The sequence below is a fragment of the Heterodontus francisci genome, chromosome 1, assembly GCF_036365525.1.
Source record: "Heterodontus francisci isolate sHetFra1 chromosome 1, sHetFra1.hap1, whole genome shotgun sequence".
Classification (NCBI taxonomy): domain Eukaryota; kingdom Metazoa; phylum Chordata; class Chondrichthyes; order Heterodontiformes; family Heterodontidae; genus Heterodontus; species Heterodontus francisci.
In genome coordinates this window covers 86,191,921-86,213,566 of record NC_090371.1, presented here as the reverse complement: position 1 = coordinate 86,213,566, position 21,646 = coordinate 86,191,921, and the positions used below count along the sequence as shown (strand labels likewise).

Below are 21,646 nucleotides of genomic sequence, written 5' to 3'. Positions count from 1 at the left end.
ATAGGGTTGACATTACGGCTCCCCCTCTCTGTCCTCAGTACTAAACCTCCAGTTTAAAGTTGGTGGATATACAGTGATGGTGGTGGGAGAATTTATTTCTAAACTTGTGCATTTTGAGGGGTAACATTTTACCAATTCTTTAAGATGCCAAGCGCATTATCTGACTTCCACCCTCCTACTCAGCAACAACTTGAATTTATATAGTGCCTTTAGCAGAAAAATATCCCAGAGCACTTCAAATGCATTTCTTTATTCATTCATGGGATGTGAACAGCACTGTCAAGGCCAGCATTTATTGCCCATCCCTAATTGCCCTTGAGAAGGTGGTGATGAGCTGCCTTCTTGAACCACAGCAGTCCATGTGGTGCAGATACACCCACAGCGCTGTTAAGGAGGAAACTTCAGGATTTTGACCAAGCAACAGTGAAGGATTGCTGTCAGGATGATGTGCGGCTTCGGAGGAAACTCTCAGGTGGTGGTGTTCCCATGTAACTGCTAAACTTGTTCTTCTAGGTGGTAGAGGTTGCAGGTTTGGAAGGAGCCTTGATGAGTTGCTACAGTGCATCTTGTAACTGTGCACCGGCGGTGGAGGGAGTGAATGTTTAAGGTGGTGGATTAGGTCCCCATTAAGTGGGCTGCTTTGTCCGGGATGGTGTCAAGCTTCTTGTGTGTTGCTGGAGCTGTACTCACTCAGGCAACTGAGGAGGATTCCAACACACTCCTGACCTGTGCCTTGTAGATGGTGGACAGGCGTTGGGGAGTCAGGAAGTAGGTTACCCGCCATCGTATCTGTGACGGCCATCAAGCACCTATCTATTCTAATCCCATTTTCCAGCACTTGGCCCGTAGCCTTGTATGCTATGGCGCTTCAAGTGCTCATCTAAATACTTCTTAAATGTTGTGAGGGTTCCTGCCTCTACCACCCCTTCAGGCAGTGTGTTCCAGATTCCAAACACCCTCTGGGAAGAAGGGTCACTGACCCGAAACGTTAACTCTGCTTCTCTTTCCACAGATGCTGCCAGACCTGCTGAGTGATTCCAGCATTTCTTGTTTTTGTTTCAGATTTCCAGCATCCGCAGTATTTTGCTTTTAAATATATGTTGATCTGGTTTGTTTTTATTAGCTTTTGTTGCCTTACTTAAGAAAAGGTGAGAAAATTGTAGTTTGAAATATTCGTACAATTGTGACGGAAACCAAACCTGCCAAAATGAGACGCATTAATTTCATCATATGGAACATTATTTTTGAACTGTTAATGGACATTGAAATAACTGGTTTAAAAAGACCACAGAACAGTGGCTGAAAACATGGCTGCAGATTTGCATTCTAAAAGACAGTTGCATGAAGAGACAATTAGCCAGATGGGTTTTGTCAATAGTGATTATCAAGAGACATTAAGAGTCATTGAGCCAGCATTCCTCCCCCCACTGTGTGTGTCTGGTAAGCTTGAAGGAATCCATATATCTTGCAGGTGAGGCGGCTGCTCTAAACAGGGAGCTAGTCACACGACTAACCTGCTGGCCAACCTGGGATTTTTTGAATTGTGCCTGACACAGAAGAGTTTTAGAAGAGGCTGCAACTGAACTTCAAGAAGAGAGCATCTCTCTCTCACATGGAAAGTTCCAGGGACCCACGGAAGTAACTCAAGCCTCAAGATAGAAGACCAGCGAATAAGTCTGAAAGTGCGCACTGGGCGCCAACGAGAACTGCAAGACTTAACTTCAATCGAAGACTTTACATCCAATCCAAAACCAGTAGCTAAACTCCATCTACTGTTTCAAACCTTTCCCCTTTGATTCTTTCTCCTTTTCTGTCTCTATTTGCATGTGTGTTTATTGCGTATGCATGCTAGCTTGGTCGTGTTGCGTATCTTCAGTAGTTTTAACTGAATTAGTGTGTTAAGGTTAATAAACTTACACCTTTCTTGTTTAAATCTGAGAAAACCTGTCTGGTTGATTTCTTTGCAATCACAATTAGCGGGCAGTGAGCAAGGACTCCCCGAGGGAAAGCTAAAAACATGGCGTTTTAAAAATTAAACCCGGTTACGGCCAAACCAGGAAAAGTCTGAGAGGGGATCCGTAGGCCCCTGCCTCACCTGGTCGTAACATAATTTAGAAATACAACATACGGCAGTGGTTTAGTAAATTAGAACAAAAGAAAATATTGAATAGGTGCATCGGTACATACTCAAATGCCATGGGCCAGTGCATCAAATACAAATCTAGGCAGTCCAGCTGTAGGTCCTCCAGCGTCTTACGGCATGCTGGTTCCACATCATCTGGGTGATGCTTGGTATTCCAAAGTTTGGATGTAATGAAAACATCCTTCCTCATGATAGACTGCAGAAGGACAGTGAGAAAACAATAGTAAGCTGACCAGCCTTATATGGTTTCTTGGCTCTTTTATGGTACATCCTCCAAACACCACTGAGTAAAGTCAGGCATGGATCCACATTCTGGGCAAACTTGGCTAGTGATGTCCTTATCATGACTTTGATTGGAAGGACACAATCAAAATGGCACTGGGTCATGTTGATACATGGGTAACATTGCCAAATCAGACTGCTGCTCCAATGTGCAATGAAGTATGTTTGCTATGTGCAAAACTTGAGGAAATGGTTCAGTAGGATTAGAATACATAATTGAGGAAGAAAGAGGCACTGCAACATAAGTAATTTTTCTTCTTCACACAATTAGCGAGCAGTGAGCAAGGAATCCCTGTGGGAAAGCTAAAAACATGGCGTTTTAAAAATTAAACCCTGTTATGGCCAATTCTTCACACATTCTGAGTGATAGTCAAGAGAAGGTGGGCCCTAATGATGGCGGAACAGTGGGACTTGGGGGTGGAGGGGAAAGAGACTCAGCCATCAGAACAGATTGGACAAATGTGGTTATCATTGACTGTCACTAAACCAACTAATACTGAACAAGGATTACTCAATGTAGTGCATTTATAAATATTTGGAAATCAATATCTGCTTCAGGCCCAAAGTGCAGCCACAGAAAGGATGAATTTCTCAATCTATCCAAATGCCTCCATATTTTGTTTACTTCCTCTTTGTTATTTGCAGACCCCATTTTTGGAATTGTTAGAAAAATTACACGGCTTTGTTTTTGTCCTTACTTAAAAGGCCTCAGACCAAAACCATCCATAAAAGTTGAGCAAAATAAATGGATCCCTGGTACTGGGAAGCGCTTAACACACAAGACTTCATTAGGTGTTGGTTCAGACCGTTGTTATGGGATTGGTCAACACTGAAGAGTGGGAACTGTGGCATTGACCGGTGCCAAAGTCTCATAAAATGATTCAGATCAGGAGCGTGTGGATGGGCTGATGTTCATCCCAATCTGAAAGGGATATAGGCCATTATGATAGTCCAGAGCAAAGGCAATGGTGTTGATTTTCACTGGCACTGTGTGGCAATACCTGTGTGGTGTGGGTCCCAGAGTGCCAAAGTTACTGAAGGCACTGGGAGTGGAGATTTTTTTTCATTGCTGGGCTAAATATGGATCTGTACATCACTGGTTTCAGCTCATATCAGGAGCTGCTGGCACCTTTTTTGGACAAGGTGAGACCAAACTACATTTGTTTTCCTTTTCTGTTGTGTTCTACCTTCCCCTGTATTAAAAAGACATATGCTGTTGAAGATCCTGATTAGTGCACGCAAGAATCTTAGTGAAATTTGGCATATCACATCGTGTTTAAAGGAAAGGCAGCTTAGGCAGTTATTGTATTCATTGCAGTACTAAAGATGTAGCACCTTTTTAGAGCAGTGCTTTTACATTGCTACAGGCAGATATCATTTGGACTATTGTAGATACCACATGTGCCTAATGATCAGGGCAGTGGTCAATGTTGTGCATTGGTTGGTTGGACATTGACTGATGCATTGGTGAATTGATTTGTGCATTGTGAAAGCAAACTCCAATGCATTGGACAGTACCTCGAAAGCCTGAAGGGCATTGAAAAATATATTAACAGTAACAAGAATTAAAGGAATAATTGAAGAAAATAAATAATTTTCAAATTGCACTGAAATGTAAGGAGTGGGAGAATGTTTGTTTGACCTGGGGAAAATTAACTGTCAGTCCAATGTACACTCAGCACTTTTAAACTGTAATATGAGTACCATGAGAGCTGATACTGTCCAATGTCATTGCATACCAAAATCAAAATAGTCATGGGCGCATTGCCTGCCATATGGTTTCTCCAGAGTGGATCTAGACCTGGCTTATACCAGCAGTCCAGCAGTATACGAAGCATGCTGTCTGAAGGATACAGTTACATTCTGTACTAATACCAGATATCTTTTACATACTGCAGGGAGATATTTTCTCCTGTTCATATCTATAATGATTACTTTCAAACAAATATTAAAAGATAGAGGAACTGTGAACAAAATGGTGAAACCTGCCTTTTAACAACAGCCTCTAAAAGAAACTTGTTAGTCATTTGAGAAACGTGACTTTCGAATTCAAGTTCAAGTTTGAGGCTGATGTCCGATAGTACTCTCAGCAGGTCTTTTCCTCCTCTGTGTTTAACGCATTTTTAATTTCCTCTTCCCAATCCAGGTCTTTACGCTTCACCTTGCTGATAAGACAGGCTGGTGACATGGTTTGTTTTTCAGTGCCTAAGGCCACTAGGAAGTACACACAAATATCTGAACACCTTTTCTCTTTTGCAGAAGTACCTGTCCTCTAGTTAGTGCCCTCCCAATAACAGGCTGAAGATTGGAAACTCATGAGGTAGAGATCATACGTGTGGTTGTTAACATGTACTTTACCACTCTATGGCAACCCACGTCAGACCGACAGATCAATGCACACCCATGCCTCCCAAGACATCTTTGTGATTTCAACGTACAGACTTTTTTTTTACATAATTAGTCCTAAGAATTAAATTTTTAAAGATAAAAGGCAACTACTGAAATATTTGTAAAGAAAAATCTTCCAATCCTCCTTATCATCTTCATTGTAGCAGAGGTGGAGTGGAATCTTTAAGGGAAGTCTGTGTTGTGCTAAATGTCTAAAGCTGAAAAACAAGGACCACAGCACTAGAAGCAACCTGTTAAAAAGATTGAAGTGGGAAAAACAATTTAAAAAAAGTATCCAGCAGCAAAGTAAAACCTAAAACAGAATCTTCAAGCTTGGGGACAGTGGCATTGTGGTAATGTTACTGGACTAGTAATCCAGAGGCCCTGACTAATGATCTAGGGACATGAGTTCAACTCCCACCATGGCAGCTACTGGAACTTAAATTCAATTAATTAACAAATCTAGAATTAAAAGCTAGTCTTAGTAATGATGACCATGAAACAAACGGATTGTTGTAAAAAAAAACATCTGGTTCACTAATTTTAAAAAATTCTTTCATGAGGATGTGGGTATCGCTGGCAAGGCCAGCCTTTGTTGCCCATCCTAATTACCCTTGACAACTGAGTGGCTTGCTAGGTCATGTCAGAGAGCAGTTAAGAATCAACCACATTGCTGTGGGTCTGGAGTTGTATGTAGGCCTGACCAGGTAAGGACAGCAGATTTCCTTCTTTAAATGACATTAGTGAACCTGATGGGTTTTTACAACGATCGATGATAGTTTCATGGCACCATTACAATTCCAGATTTTCTACTCATTAATTGAATTTAAATTCTACCAGCTGCCATGGTGAGATTTGAACCTGCGTCCCTAAAGCAATAGCCTGGGCCTCTGGATTACTAGTCCATTGACATTACTGCCATCATCACCTCATTCCTTAGGAAAGAAAATCTGCCATTCCTACCCAGTCTGGCCTACATGTAACTCCAGACCCACAGTAATGTGGTTTACTCCTAACCGTCCTCAAAGTCACTCAATTGAACAAAACTACTCCAGAAAAGTTGAAAAAGAATATAACTGGACAGACCACCCAGCATCGGCCTAGGCACTGGAAACTGCCTTTCTAGTTGCCCCTGCAAAGTCCTCCTTACTAACATCTGGGGTCTAGTGCGATAGTTGGGAGAGCTGTCCCACAGACTTAAGTCAAGCAACATCCTGACATAGTCATATTCACCCAATCACATCTTACAGCCAATGTCCCAGACTCTTCCATCACTTTCCCACCAGCAGGACAGACCCACCAGAGGTGGCAGCAAAGTGGTATACAGTTGGGAGGGATGTGCCTTGGGATTCTTCAACATTGACTTCGGAACCCATGTAGTTTCATGGCATCAGGTCAAACATGGGCGAGGAAACTTCCTGCTAATTACAACCAAATGCCCTTCCTCAGCTGATGAATCTACTCCTCTATGTTGAACACGGAAGAAGCACTGAGGGTAGCAAGGTCACAGAATGTACTGAGTGGGTACTGCAATGCCCATCACTAAGAATGGCTTGGTAGCACCACTACTGACTGAGCTGGCTGAGTCTTAAAGGACATATCTGCCAGACTGGGCCTGCGGCAGGTGGTGATGGAAAAACCTGCTTGACCTCAACGTCACCGATTGATCTGCTACATACGTCCATGATAGTATTGGTAGGAGTGATCACTGCACAGGCCTTCTGGAGATGAAGTCCCATCTTCACAGTGAGGATATTGCCCATCGTGTTGTTTGGCACCATCACCGTGCTAAATGGGACAGATTCATATCAGACCTAGCAGCTCAAAACTGGGCATTGATGAGGTGCGGTGAGCCATCAGTAACAGCAGAATTGTATTCAATCACAATCTGGAAACCTCAAGGCCCAGCATATCCCTCACTCTATCATTACCATCAAGCCAGGGGATCAACCCTAGCTCAATGAGGAGTGCAGTATACCAGGAGCAGCACCAGGCATACCTGAAAATGAGGTGCCAACCTGGTGAAGCTACAACACAGGACTACATGCATGCTAAACAGCAGATGCAGCACGTGATAGACAGAGCTCAGTGTTCCCACAACCAGCAGATCTGATCAAAGCTCTGCAGTCCTGCCACATCCAGTCGTGAATGGTGGTGGACAATTAAACAACTAACTGGAGGAGGTGGCTCCATAAGCATCCCCATCCTCAATGATCGGGGAGCCCAGCATGTCAGTGCAAAAGACAAGGCTGAAGCATTTGCAACCATCTTCATCCAGAAGTGCCGAGTGCATGATCCATCTTGGTCTCCTCCTCAGGTCCCCAGCATCACAGATGCCAGTCTTCAGCCAATTTGATTCACTCCTCGTAATACCAAGAAACAGCTGAAGACACTAGATACTGCAAAGGCTATGGTCCTTGGCATCAACCCATCTTTAGTACTGAAGACTTGTACTCCAGAACTAGCCACATCCCTAACCAAGCTGTTCCAAAACAGCTACAACACTGACATCTACCCGACAATGTGGAAAATTGCCCAGGTATGTCCTGTCCACAAAAAGCAGGACAAATCCAACCCAGCCAATTACTGCCCCATCAGTCTACTTTGGGTCATCGGCAAAGTGATGAATGGTATTGTTGACAGTACTATCAAGTGGCACTTACTCAGCAATAAGCTACTCACCAATGCTCAGTTTGGGTTCCGCCAGGGTCACTTGGCTTCAGACTTCCTTACAGTTTTGGTCCAAACATGGACAGAAGAGCTGAATTCAAGAGTTGAGGTGAGAGTGTCTGCTCTTGACATCAAGGCAGCATTTGACAGGGTGTGGCATCTAACCTAGCAAAATTGAAGTCAATGGGAATCAGTGGAAAAGCACTCTACTGGTTGGAGTCATAAGGAGGACAAAGGAAAATGGTTGTGATTGTTGGAGACCAAACATCTAAACCCAGGAAATTGTGCAGGAGTTCCTCAGGGTAGTGTCCTAGGCCCAACCATCTTCAGCTGCTTCATCAATGACCTTCCCTCAAACATTAGGTCAGAAGTGGGGATGTGTGCTGTTGATTGCGTAGTGTTCAGTACCATTTGCGACTCCTCAGATACTGACACAGTCCATGTCCACATGCAGCAAGATCTAGACAACATTCAGGTGTGGGCTGATAAGTGCCAAGTAACATTGGCATCACACAAGTGCCAGGCAATGACCATCTCTAACAAGAGAGAATCTAACCATCTCCCCTTGACATTCAACGGCATTACCATTGTTGAATTATTTACCATCAATATCCTGGGGGCTACCAGTGACCAGAAACTTAACTGGACAGCCATATAAATAGTGTGGCTACAAGAGCAGGCTAGGGCTGGGAATTCTGCAGCGAATAACTCACCTCTTGACTCCCCAAAGCCTGTCCACCATCTAGAAGGCACATGTCAGGAGTGTGATGGAATACTCTCCACTTGCCTGGATGAGTGCAGCTCCAACAATACTCAAGAAGCTTGACATTATCCAGGACAAAACAGCCCACTTGATCGGCATTCAACCAAACAACTGAAACATTCACTCCCTCCACCATCGGTGCAGCGACAGCAGAGAGTACCATCTACAAGATGCACTACAGCAACTCCCCAAGGCTCCTTCGACAGAACCTTCCAAACCCGCGACCTCTGCCACCTAGAAGGCAGACACACGTTCCCCTCCAAGCCACAAATCATCCTGACTTGGACCTATATCGGCGTTCCTTCACTGTCACCGGGGTCACTATCCTGGAACTCCCTTCTGAACAGCACTGTGGGTGTACCTACACCAGACGGAGTGCAGCTGTTCAAGGTTGCAGCTCACCACCACCTTCTCAAGGGCAATTTGGGATAGGCAACAAATGCTGGCCTAGCTAGCAATGCTCACATCCCAGGAAAGAATAAAAAAAGAAATCCACTTTTCATTCCTAGCAATCACCAAGCAGACCTGACTGTGTCTTATACCAGTCCTCAGTTAGAGAGGCAACAAGGGAAGGACATACAATGTTGGCCATGAAAGACCCATTTAAATAAAACTTGTATGCTGTTGCTTTTGACTATGATCAGCATTATATTTGAAAGATTTTTATGTGTAAGGATCTAGTGCTTGGCCTCCCTGATCCAATTTCTGCTTCTAGCTGTAGACAATCTGCCTGAAAATGGGTGTATACCTGGAGAAAAATCTAAGCTGGAGGATCAGTAAGCTATTTGATCATGGATACCATTGCAGCCAAGGTCAAATCCATCCTCAGCTAACACCAGCAGGAACAGATGATTAGGAGTGAAAACTCTGGCTGAAATTCTCCTTTTCCAACTGCACTTAGGCAAAATAGAGAATTTCGACTGCCACTGCTGCTGGATCAAAGTGTAAAACTGCATCTGGTATGTCTGGCTTCACAGCATACTAGGTAGTGCATTTACTCACTAAAACAAATGTGCTGTTGTAGTGAATATTGTTTGTATAGTGCACTGTACTATACACAGAAGAAAAATTACCTTTTGATCCTATGTTTAATATTCAGAGGATATGCGGCAGGTAGGTCATGAGGGTGTAACAAATAATAAATAATCTGCATGATTAATTAAAAATCTGGAAAATTTCTAATATTCAGTGGTTTACTGCTGAATACATTACCATTACTAATATGCCATAAAGTAAATATATTTTAGCATGAGCACTTTCTTCTGCAGATAGCTATCTGGCACACCCCGTGATCTTGTCAGATAAATCCATGTACTGCAGATACTAAGTGAGTAATGTCCATTATCAAGGGCCACTTCTACAGAATAAAACATTTTATTCTTAGCTATTTTCAAAAGCCCCAAATTAATGCCACGTTGATGCAGACATGCCAACTCTCATGATTTTATCAGGTAGAAGATTTAGAACTAAAAGTGCTTTTATATTTGGCATTTTTGTAACTCTTGTGATAGAAGAGTAACTTCTGTACCCTGGCTTCCTCGGTTTACATTGTAAAAGTGACTATTTTATCCCAGCAATAGAATCATGGGTCCATGAAAATCTGAGTATACAAACTAGCTGACAGGATAAGGGAGACAGTTTGAGCAATGTTACCCTAGGAAGCCAATGCAGAGTTCACTTTCACGTGACCAAAACTGAAGAACTAATAAGTATAAAAGCATGGTACTCAATTCCTTCCTAATGGGAATGTTAATCAGCCTTAATCTGGAATGGAAACAAGAAAATTAAATGGAGAGATGAGTGCATTGAGATCAAGGACCTTTGAGCACTACAGCTGGTTCTACTTTTATAACCATAGGTAAACTGTGGAACTAAGTACAACTTCATATGATCTGTTAAAGATTAACTAAGCTATTAATAAGTTTTATAAACCAGCTGTCAATTTATATTGCTTTATGTTTGGAAAAAAAAGCAACTCATGATTTTTATACCAAATCTCTTCATTTTTGAGTTTGTCTCCTGATTTATTGAGACAGTGGGGTTGGCAATACTGTTACTATCTCTTCAAAGAGACTACAGACGCTCCACCTTCCTTACTTTACTGGTTTTAAATTTTTCACGAAGAGCTTCTCCAATTTCATGTTCATTGCTGTAGCCATAAGCACAGTCTATATGCTGGTATCCCATATCAAGAGCGTAACAGACTGCCAATTTCACCTGCAGAAAGCAAAGTAACACAGTTTCAAATGCTTGCAAGGTGCAATATCTATACTTACAGATAGACCCGACTCCAGATGTATTGAAAGCAATAAAATATTTAGGTTGCACAGTGTAATGGGTTAGGACACTTCAGGGAACAAGGCTTGAAATCAACTTAGGCTGATGGGAGGAGGTTTTTTGTTGACAGAAGGGATTCCAAATAATGAGAGTTTGCACAGCCTTACCTGAGTTCCTAGTGGCAAAATTGTTCAAAATGAATAAATTAGCATTAGTCTCACTCAGAAAGGCCACACGAGGACTGGTGGAGGAAGTAGAAAACGTTAGACAGAAGGTATTTGCCTGAGATTGGAGTGGAGGTTGGCTCAGAATAGAGGGAACTTTACTCAGAATCTGAGCTATACGATTGGTGACAGTGCTAATACTGGTTTTATTCCCCAGCACTTGCATCTTTAAAAAAAATAAACTACAAGTAAGTAAAATGTAATAGTTAAATGTATTAAAATAAAAAACAGTTGACCAATAAGAGTGCTACAACTTTAAGGCTCTTACCTGGCCAGGTGAACTCTTCCACGTTCCCAAACCAACTAATGGCATTTTTTGCCCTGTGGCAAGTATTACATAGTCACAACTCATTTTTAATCCCTGTGGTAGAGTTGTGAATTGTTATAGAAAGACAACCTGTGAAAAGCCACAAAAATACAAAAAACACACCTGTAAATATGGAATGATGTGAAACTCTTGACAAAACATACAATGAGCAAAATCACACTGTCTACCTGGCTGAGAGAGGAATGTGAACTGATTTTGTCAACAGCAATCCCATACCCTGCTCCCATCGAAAGGAATCACAGAAATCTACAGCACAGAAGGTGGCCATTTCGCCCATCGTGTCCACTCCTGCTGACAAACAGCCATCCGGCCTAATCCCACTTTCCAGTTCTTGGTCCGTAACCTTGTAAATTACGGCACTTCATATCCAAGTGCATATCCAACTACCTTTTAAATGTTATGAGGGTTTCTGCAGTGAACTCCAGATCCCCACCACCCTCTGGGTGAGAAAACTTCCCTTCAAATCCCCTCTTAACCTCCTATACTAAATCTAAGCCCCTTGGTTATGGACCCCTCAACCAAGGGGAATAGGGCCTTCCTATCCACTCTACTTACACCCCTTCATAATTTTATACACTTCAGTTAGTTCTCCCCTCAGCCTCCTCTGTTCCAAAGAAAACAACCCCAGCCTATCCATTTTTTCCTCACAACTGAAATGCTCCCGTCCGGATAATATTCTTATAAATCTCCTCTGTACCCTCTCTAGTGCAATCAAATCTTTTCTATAGTGTGGTGACTAGATCTGCATGCAGTACTCCAGCTATGACCTAACTAGTGTTTTATACAATTCTAGCATAATCTTTCAGCTCTTATATTTTATGCCTCGGCTAATGAAGGCAAGTATTTAGCCTCTGCTCCATTCTTCCCAAATGGCAGAGATATGAAAACAATCTTTTTGTTGACATTGGTGCAAACTGGCATCCCATCACTTCACAACACAACACATTGGCACAAATTAATAGCCTTTCTTCAATTGCTCTTAATTATAAAGGCCAAATTCAGTGTTCCCACACTCTCAGCAGAGAAGCTATACTGAAGGGTGTGCAGATCAGAGAGATACAGCCTTGCAGTTCTGATTCTCTGACTGCTTTCCTTCGAATGAAGCTCACAGCTGGAAGAGCTGGGTTTTCTGAATGTACTCAATAAATTGATAGTAGTGATTTAATGTGCTGTGCCATGGATTGGAAAAAAAAAGATTCACAATTGCAAATCTCCACAGTGGGTTTCTAAATATGAACAGCGAATTAAGGACAAGTACTGATTGGAGTTGAAGTACCTCCCAGAATAAGAGAGGAAGAGGAAAAAAAGGAGGACTAATTATTCCAGATCATTCCTGTGTTAGCTGTTGTCTATACAAGACTAATGGTGGAGATGCGGAGGGGGCCATCTTTCTGCCCTGCAAGTTGAGGACTGATCCATGACATGCGTGGGGAGAGATGGGGCACAGGGGCAGGGGAAAGAGGAAAAAAGAAACTAAACAGGGAGAGGAAAGGAAAGTGGCAAAAATAAAGGGTGGATATGGAAACATAGAAAATAGGAGGAGTAGGCCATTCGGCCCTTCGAGCCTGCTCCGCCATTCATTATGATCTTGGCTGATCGTCCAACTCAGTAACTGGTTCCCGTTTTCGCCCCATACCCTTTGATCCCTTTAGACCCAAGAGCTATATCTAACTCCTTCTTGAAAACATACAATGTTTTGGCCTCAACTGCTTTCTGTGGTAGTGAATTCCACAGGCTCATCACTCTCTGGGTGAAGAAATTTCTCCTCATCTCAGTCCTGAAAGGTTTATCCCGTATCCTTAGACTATGACCCCTGGTTCTGGACTCCCCCACCATCGGGAACATCCTTCCTGCATCTACCCTGTCAAGTCCTGTTAGAATTTTATACGTTATAAAACATAAACCCATATAACTTTTTTTTTTTGAGTTCTGAAGAAGGGTCACTGACCCGAAACGTTAACTCTGCTTCTCTTTCCACAGATGCTGCCAGACCTGCTGAGTGGTTCCAGCATTTCTTGTTTTTATTTCAGACTTCCAGCATCCGCAGTATTTTGCTTTTATTAACTTTTTTTTCCATTCACTTTCAAAATTTGGTTGTCATTTATCACCCATTCCTAATTACCCCAAGAAGGTGGTGCTTGACCATATTCTTGAACAGTTTCAACTGAGTGGCTTGCTAGGGCAGTTAAAAGTCAATCAACATTGGCGTGGGACTAGAGTCAGATATCGGCCAGACCAGGTAAGGACATTGGGTGCAAAATGGCTGTTATGTTTGCCTTTTCACCTCCTGATGAAATGATCCCTGGTGTACTAAATCCCATGGCAAGTACACATTTCTCTTCTGTTGCTACTGATATTTACTGCCCGATGTTCTACTGAAGCTCATAATGCAATGCTGAACTGCATTTTCTGGGAACAGAAGGCCCAATTTCCATGATGATCTTTGCTGTTTTGTGGCCATTAACCCAAACAGTACTTTGGAACTAACATGGCATGCTTGCATTTTTACACTTGGTTAAAGAATAATTCTGAGCATCCAATAAGATTTTTGTGGAGGGTTAAAGTGATGTCAAAAGTCATAAATTAACAAAAAAGCTATCGGCTTATTAGATGAAAAAGTAGGTTTTTATTTATAAGGCAGATTATCATATCAAACATCTCAAAGACCTTTGCATACAACTGATTACTTTGAAATACAGTGACCAGCAACAACTTTCATTTATATACCACCTTTAACACAGTAAAACATCCCAGGAGCATTATCAAATAAAATTTAGGTCAGATGGCCAAAAGCTTGATCAAAGAGGTAGGTTTTAAGAACTATTTTAAATAGGATGGCCAGTGACAGATCTCAAGAATACTGGACACTCCTGCCAAACCCCATGCACACACGCATTTGCCCACATATTTGTATAAAAGTAAATAAATAATAACTATTGATTTGAACCTTTTGCTCAAATGAGTGAGAATACCTTGCATAATGAACCCAGTGTCTTACAGTGAGCTAAACTTGGGGAACTCGTACATGTCCAGTTTATAATGAATCTTGTAAGATCCAAAGCAGGTTAAACAAAAAATTGGAGTGATGCTTTTAATCAGGACCTGCCTGCTGTTGTGTCTCTCCACATGGCAGCTACGCAGAGCAATGTGGATCGGTGTTGCTCCACGCCCACGTTAATCATGGCGCAAGCGAAGTAGCGTGCGGGTGTCATAAGTACACACAAATGGATAGACCCGATAGGACCTTTGTGGGGCCGCTACAGTGTCCCGGTCCAGGCTTTTACAGGCTCAGGCAAGACCAATAACTTTGATTTTAGATGCTTCCCTAGAGGCTGGGTGCTTGAAAATAAAAGTCCCGGACAATAAGGTGTCTGGTTCAGATTGGGTACAGGACAGAGGACTGACCACCTGAAAACCGGACTGTCCAGTATAAAGCTGGACAAATGGCCACTCTAGTCTTAAAGGAGGAGAAAAAGGTAGAGAGGTTGAAGAATGGAATTCCAGATCTTTGGGCCTAAGCAGCTGCAGGCATGACCGCCAATGGTGGAGTGAAGAAAAACAGGGATGCACGAGAGACCAGAACTGGAACAGCACAGAGACCTTCGAAGATTGTACGACCGAAGGAGGTTAAAGAGAAAGGGAGGGGGAAGGCCGTGGAGGGATTTGAAACAAGCATGAGTATTTTATCTAGGCAAGAATGACAGCTATTTTCCCACACAACAAGATTCCATATGAAATAAGTGAACAGTTAGGAGTTCTTTTGGTAGTATTGGCTGAGCGATGAAAGTTGGCCAACACACAGTTTACTTTTTTAAAAAATAGTTCTACGAGTCCTTTCACATCCACCTGAATCGCTGGAAGAAGCAGACAGGGCTTCAGCCTAACATCTGAAAGACTGCACCTCCAACTACACCCTCTTTGTACTGCATGGAGTATCAGCCTAGATTACATGCTTAAGCCCTGGAGTTGGCAGTGCTCTCATATATACTAGGATTCTTGTTTTTCACAGGAGTTAGCTGACAAAGGACATAAAATAACTAACTCTGCAGGACTTTGTTCTGCCATTTGTCATGGTTGAGTTAAAGATGGTTGCGAAGCAAAGCTGTGAATCAGCCAGGTTGGAAACTCATAAAATGGCTATTGAAAATTTCTAAAAATCTTGATTAATCTTAGTGACGATTTTGCTCATTTCCCAGATGGAAGACTTTATAATTTGTGTTATATTTAGCCAGAAATGCTCGAGTATTTCCTAATTTTAACTGGAGACTTGGGAAGATGGGAGATGCATTCGTTAGTTGAAATAATGGAGAGGGAATGAGAAAAGCAAATTTAGCAATCTGAAGTTAATCAAATTATTTATCAAATTCAGTTTATTTTTCTCAATTTACATGTCATTTGCTTTCCTGCTTAGCTATGCTTTTACTCTGTTTTGCTTGTGATTTATCAAGTTTCAGTTTGGAAAGGGGGGCTGGTGTTGGACAGGAGACATTCTGTTGTAGATATTTCTGATGACCTAAAGGTACTTGGAAAATGCAATGGCACATGCAGTGAAACAGTTGTTTGCTGTTGACAAGTTACCAAGGTTTAAAGTTTCCTATGTGTTTCAGCTGCTGGAAATGTTTTTATGAAGCTTCTGGCAAAGCTCCTATTAAGGCCTTATCCGGCACACGGACCCAATTAAAGAGGTCTGTGTCACATAAAACTGACATACATACAGCTTGTTGTAAGCTATCACTTGTAGGACAAAGCATTCATGAAACCCTGCATGACCCAGTCAACTATGGCTTTTGTCAGCTATTGCAGCTGTTATCAGTTATACAAGAAATTAGATGAATAAGAGATATGTGTACACAGGGAATAAACCTTCAGAATACATTGTCCCAGGGAGAAGATGTACAGAGAAAACATTCCTATAGCAAACAATGCTTGAGAAAATTGATGTTAAGAAGGCAATCATCAAGAATTGTGAAATGCTAGCTGTTGATTTTATAATCACTTCAGTAACTGGGACCACAATTCATCGAACTGATGATGCTACTCTGGTCATTTTTGCCATTAACTCCAAACAGTTGGTGGGGATCAACTAAGGGCACCCATCTGTGTAACAAAAACACAGAACTACTGCTCTGGACAGAAAGAATCCTAATGCATTTTTATCAAGAAGCAGATAGATAGAAGCTCACAGTTCTGTTCTATTTTTGCTTCCCAAGGGTCATCAATGTCCTAAACTGTGCACATGGTTTACTTCAGCAGGAAAGTATTCAATTCTAGCAATGTTCAGGTGATTTATGATGAGGAAAAAGATCCTTCATAAATGCACAATTCATGGAAGTATTCACTCTTAACCATTTCTCTTGGCTATATTTGAACAATTGTGATTGACTGTAAAGTTTATTTTGGGGGCATTTGGAGTACAGCTTATAAAAATGGCTGCAAATATAGGTCTGTAATCAGCACATACAGTAGATTACAAATAAAACTGGGTTGACAAATGTCTGTTCACTTTGGTCTACTAAAACAGAGTGATTGTTGCCTGAATTCATTTTTAAAAAAAAATTCATTCACGTGATGTGGGTATTGCTGGGAATACCAGTATTTATTGACCATCCCTAACTGCCCTTGGAGAAGGTGGTGGTGAGCTGCTGCCTTAACAACTAGATGGTTTGCTAGGACATTTCAGGTAGCTAAGAGTCAAGCACATTGTTGACAAGTCTGGAGTCACATTTGGCCAGACTACGTAAGGACACCAAATTTCCTTCTCTAAAGGATATTAGATGGGGTTTCTGACAATCTGGTAGTTACATGGTCACCATTACTGATACTAGTGTTTTAGTTCAGATGTCTTTAATTAACTGAATTTAAATTCCCCAGCGGCCATAGTGGGATTTAAAATCATGTCTCTGGATTATTAGGACAGGCCAACATAGCCTCTAACTTTTTATTTTGCAGCGTGCAGGTGCTTTGATTAACTTTGTGGGCCCTTTAATTTTTTTTTTACACGGCTGCGTACCTGCGGTAACTTGAAGAGGTTGATGTGTGCGCAGCCGGCGCAGGAACTTCTGGGTGACTGCACAGCTGTGCAGTTTAGAGGAAACTTTGATCCAGGCCTCTGGATTACGAGTCCAGTAACAAACATTACACTACCGTGCCTGGTGAATCATTCAGAATGCATTTTACAACAACAACTTCCATTTATATGGCATCTTTTATGCAGCAAAGGTCCCAAGGTGCTATACAGGAGCATAATACGACATTACAATGTGAGGCAAAATTACAGCAATATCATCCATAACATGGCCATCCAAAGAGATGCCAAAGACATCACAAGGATGAATGAATATGGTGTGTGTCACTGTATTTCATTTTGTTAAATCTTGAGTCTGCTCATCATAGGTTCCAAAACAAACTAGTTAGAAAACACACCTTTAATGACAAATTCTTTGTACATTTCCAACAACTGACACCATTGCTAATATTTAGAATCTTGTAATTTTAAGCATTTGCTCTTTTCATTTTGCTAACTTGAATATTCGAGTACTTACTTATTGTTGCAGAAAACGCTGAGACTGGTGGACAGCTTGTCTGGAGTACACAATTGTCAGCTGCTTTGTGCTGATTATTTGCTTCTGCTCAAAGACTTTATACTTTGGTAAATAATTGATGACCATTAATTAAACCTGTTAGGTACGTAAATAACAGAATTAGTAAAAAGATTAGAGTTTAAACCTAACCACACTCGATCACACTTGCATAATCCTACCAGCTGGTCCAGAGCAGCCACTATGGTGAGGGAGAAAGTTGCCTGCCCAGCTTCTCTGCTGGAAATGGTATGGTGTCAATTTTCAAGAAATATTATATTTTAAAATCTATGCATGGGATTCTGGTAGTGACTGCAGGTCAAGTAAGTAAAAATATCCCCTTTCAATTTCACTAACTAAAGCCCTGAGTTATCTGGGTTTGGACAGAATCCAATTCGTTATGCTATGACACAGGGGTCTGTCTGCCCTTTGTTTGTAGCCATCTGCCCTAACAATCACCATAACTGTTTCAATTGTTTGTTCAGGCCTATTGCAGATATCACAGACCCGGAGGCTACAGATGCATAGGGCTGAGCTATCGGAGTCACCTTTGTTCTGTATAAAAGCCAGACGTGTGTCTTTGTATCTTCTGCTTGTTGGCTGCCCAACCCACTGCCTGTCTTGAACTCAAGTAACTAGTTCTTGTAGTAGAAGCATGTCACACAAGATGCTGATTGACAGCCCCTAGCTCAGACAATGAAATGTACTTCACATTGAGGATACCCTCCATCATGTTGTGTGGCACTACCACTGTGCTAAATGGGATAGATTTGAACAGACCTAGCAACCAAAATCTAGGCATCCATGAGGAGCTGTGGGCCATGAGCAACAGAATTGTATCCAACCACAATCTGTAACCTCATGGCCTGGCATATCCTCCACTCTACCATTACCATCAAGCCGGGGGATCAAGCCTGGCTCAATGAAGAGTGCAGGAGGGCATACCAGGAGCACCACCAGGCATACCTTAAACAGAGGTGTCAAACAGGGGAGGCTACAACCCAGGACTACATGCATGCCAAACAGCATAAGCAGCATGTGATAAACAGAGCTAAGCGATCCCACAACCAATGAATCAGAGCTAAGCTCTGCAGTCCTGCCACATCCAGTCGTGAATGGTGGTGGACAATTAAACAACTAACTGGAGGAGATGGTTCTACAAATATTCCCGTCCTCCATGACTTTCCACATCAGTGCGAAAGATAAGGCTAAAGCATTTACAACAGTCTTCATCCATCTCAATCTTCTCCTGAAGTCCCCAGCATTACAGATCCCAGTCTTCAGCCAATTCGATTCACTCCACGTGATATCAAGAAACAACTAAGGGCACTGGATACAAAAGCTATGAGCTCTGACAAGATTCTGGCAATAGTACTGAAGACCTGTGCTCCAGAACTTGCCGCGCCCCTAGCCAAGCTGTTTCAGTACAACTACAACACTGGCATCTACCTGGCAATGTGGAAAATTGCTAGGTATGTCCTGTACACAAAAAGCAGGACAAATCCAACCTGGCCAACTACTGCCCCATCAGTCTACTCTTGATCATCAGTAAAGTGATGGAAGGTGTTGTCGACAGTGCTATCAAGCAGCACTTGCTTAACAATAACCTGCTCAGTAATACTTGGTTTGAGATCCGTCAGGGCCACTCAGCTCCTGACCTCATTATAACCTTGGTTCAAACATGGACAAAAGAGCTGAACTCCAGAGGTGAGGTAAGAGCGACTGCCCTTGACATCAAGGCAGCATTTGACCGAGTACAGCATCAAGGAGCCCTAGCAAAACTGCAGTCAATGGGAATCAGGGGGAAAACTCTCCGCTGGTTGGAGTTGTACCTAGTGCAAAGAAAGATGGTTATGGTTGTTGGTGATCAATCATCTGAGCTCCAGGACATCACTGCAGGAGTTCCTCAGGGTAGTGTCCTAGGCCCATCCATCTTCAGCTGTTTCATCAATGACCTTCCTTCAATCATAAGGTCAGAAGTGGGGATGTTGGCTCATGATTGCACAATGTTCAGCACCATTTGCAACTCCTCAGATACTGAAGCAGTCCATGCAGATATCCTGCAAGACCTAGACAATATCCAGGCTTGGGTAATAAGTGGCAAGTAACATTCGCACCACACAAGTGCCAGGCAATGATCATCTCCAAAAAGAGAGAATCTAACTGTCCCTCCTTGATATACAATGGCATTACCATCGCTGAATCCCCCACTATCAACATCCTGGGGGTTACAATTGACCAGAATCTGAACTGCAGCAGCCATATAAATACCGTGGCTACAAGAGGTCAGAGGCGAGGAAACCTGTGACGAGTAACTCACGTCCTGATTCCCAAAGCCTGTCCACCACCTACAAGGCACAAGTCGGGAGTTTGCCTGGATGGGTGCAGCTCCAACAACACTCAAGAAGCTTGACACCATCCAGGACAAAGCAGCCCGCTTGCTTGGCACCCCATCCATAAACATTCACTCCCTCCACCACCATCGCACAGTGGCAGCAGTGTGTGCCATCCACAAAATGCACTGCAGCAACACACCAAGGCTCCTTAGACAGCATCTTCCAAACCTGTAACCTGTACCACCTAGAAAGACAAGAGCAGCAGATGCATGGGAACACCACCACCTGCAAGTTCCCCTCCAAGCCACACACCATCCTGACTTGGAACTATATCACCATTCATTCACTGTCGCTGGGTCAAAATCCTGGAATTCCCTTCCTCGCAGCACTGTGGGTGTACCTATCCCATATGCAGTGACTGAAGAAGGCAGCTCACCACCGCCTTCTCAAGGGCAATTAGGGATGGGCAAAAACGCTGGCCTAGCCAGCAAAGCCCATATCCCGTGAACGAATAAAAAAAAAACTTGGAAGACTTATGCCAATTCATCAATTCTTCAAGTTTTTATTGTACTACAGCCTGTGCAGAAGTGCACATGCAAAAGCTTCTAAATCTTGCACACAAGACTTTTGTATGGACACTGGTCCAGGAGGACTGATTTCATGATCTGGCAGTCATTTGTGGATTGATGCTTGCAGAGATTGCATCTCAGGAAACACTGAACTGTGGGCTTGTGCCTTCACGAGTGTTTTTCATTGTTGAGTGCCATATAATCACTCGTGTATTATTACGAGAGTTGTGTATTGCTTCCTACACTACAACAGGGAATATAGTTCAAAAGTACTTCATTAGTTGTAAAGGACTTTGGGACACCCTGAAGCTGTGAAAGGCACTATATAAATGCAATTTCTTCTTTGCATTGTTTTATTTGAATAATGCATGTTAGTGAAATCTGCTGTGTTAATCTTTTAATACAGTTTGATTTCTTGTTTCTTCAATAAAACTGATTTTCAGGTGGTAGCCTATGACATGTGGTCTGAACAGTGATCAATCTTCTCTTATTTGAAGGCTAAGAGAATGTGAACAGGCATGTGCCATTTCACTGAGCAGTTTACAGTAACTTAAGGGTTCCCCAAGGGTCAGTGCTAGGACCACCGCTTTTCTTGATACTGTTACGACCAGGTGAGATAGGTGTCTAGGGGTGTCTTCACCTGGTCTTATTGTAACAGGGATTTTTTTTTTTTTTTTTTAAACACTGCGTTTTGCGCTACCCCTTTGGTGAATCCTTGTTCGCCACTTTCCAATTATAAGGCAAAGAAATGAACATAAACAGGCTTTCTTAGGTTTAAAGAAAGGTGAAATTTATTAAAACTTAAACTCTAATTCCGTTAACGCCTACAGATATACGCCGTGCCCCATGCTAGCATGCAAACGCGATACGCATATGCAAATAGGAACAGAAAAGAGCAAAAGAAAAATAAAATGGAGAGGTTTGAGGCAATCTCTGATGAGGATTTTTTTTTTTACTGTGCTTCATACTCGCTGCAGTCCTCAATTGTAGGTAGTTTTACATTTCGTTGGGGGCCAGTATTCTTCTTAAACCTTGTTCACTGTAGGAGACTTTTCTCTCTTGGGGTTCATAGATCCTCCGTGGTTTCC

General features: G+C 42.3%; 1 protein-coding gene and 1 long non-coding RNA gene across 3 annotated transcripts in view; one reads left to right on the top strand and one right to left on the bottom strand.

Annotated features, from left to right (window-relative positions):
* The window catches only part of akr1a1a (aldo-keto reductase family 1, member A1a (aldehyde reductase)), a 60,500-nt gene extending 42,775 nt beyond the window's left edge, over positions 1-17,725 (bottom strand). For both annotated transcript variants that reach the window (XM_068032711.1, XM_068032712.1), the window contains exons 1-4: positions 17,618-17,725; positions 11,016-11,144; positions 10,344-10,463; positions 2,188-2,339 (exon numbers count right to left, since the gene is read on the bottom strand). In XM_068032711.1, coding sequence (XP_067888812.1) covers positions 2,188-2,339; positions 10,344-10,463; positions 11,016-11,099 — 356 coding nt within the window. In that variant the 5' untranslated portion in view covers positions 11,100-11,144; positions 17,618-17,725. The remainder of the gene's footprint in view (positions 1-2,187; positions 2,340-10,343; positions 10,464-11,015; positions 11,145-17,617) is intronic.
* Positions 15,154-21,646, top strand: part of LOC137370411 (uncharacterized) — a 169,963-nt gene continuing 163,470 nt past the window's right edge. Inside the window, exon 1 of the long non-coding RNA XR_010975133.1 lies at positions 15,154-15,192. This is a non-coding gene — a long non-coding RNA (uncharacterized lncRNA). The remainder of the gene's footprint in view (positions 15,193-21,646) is intronic.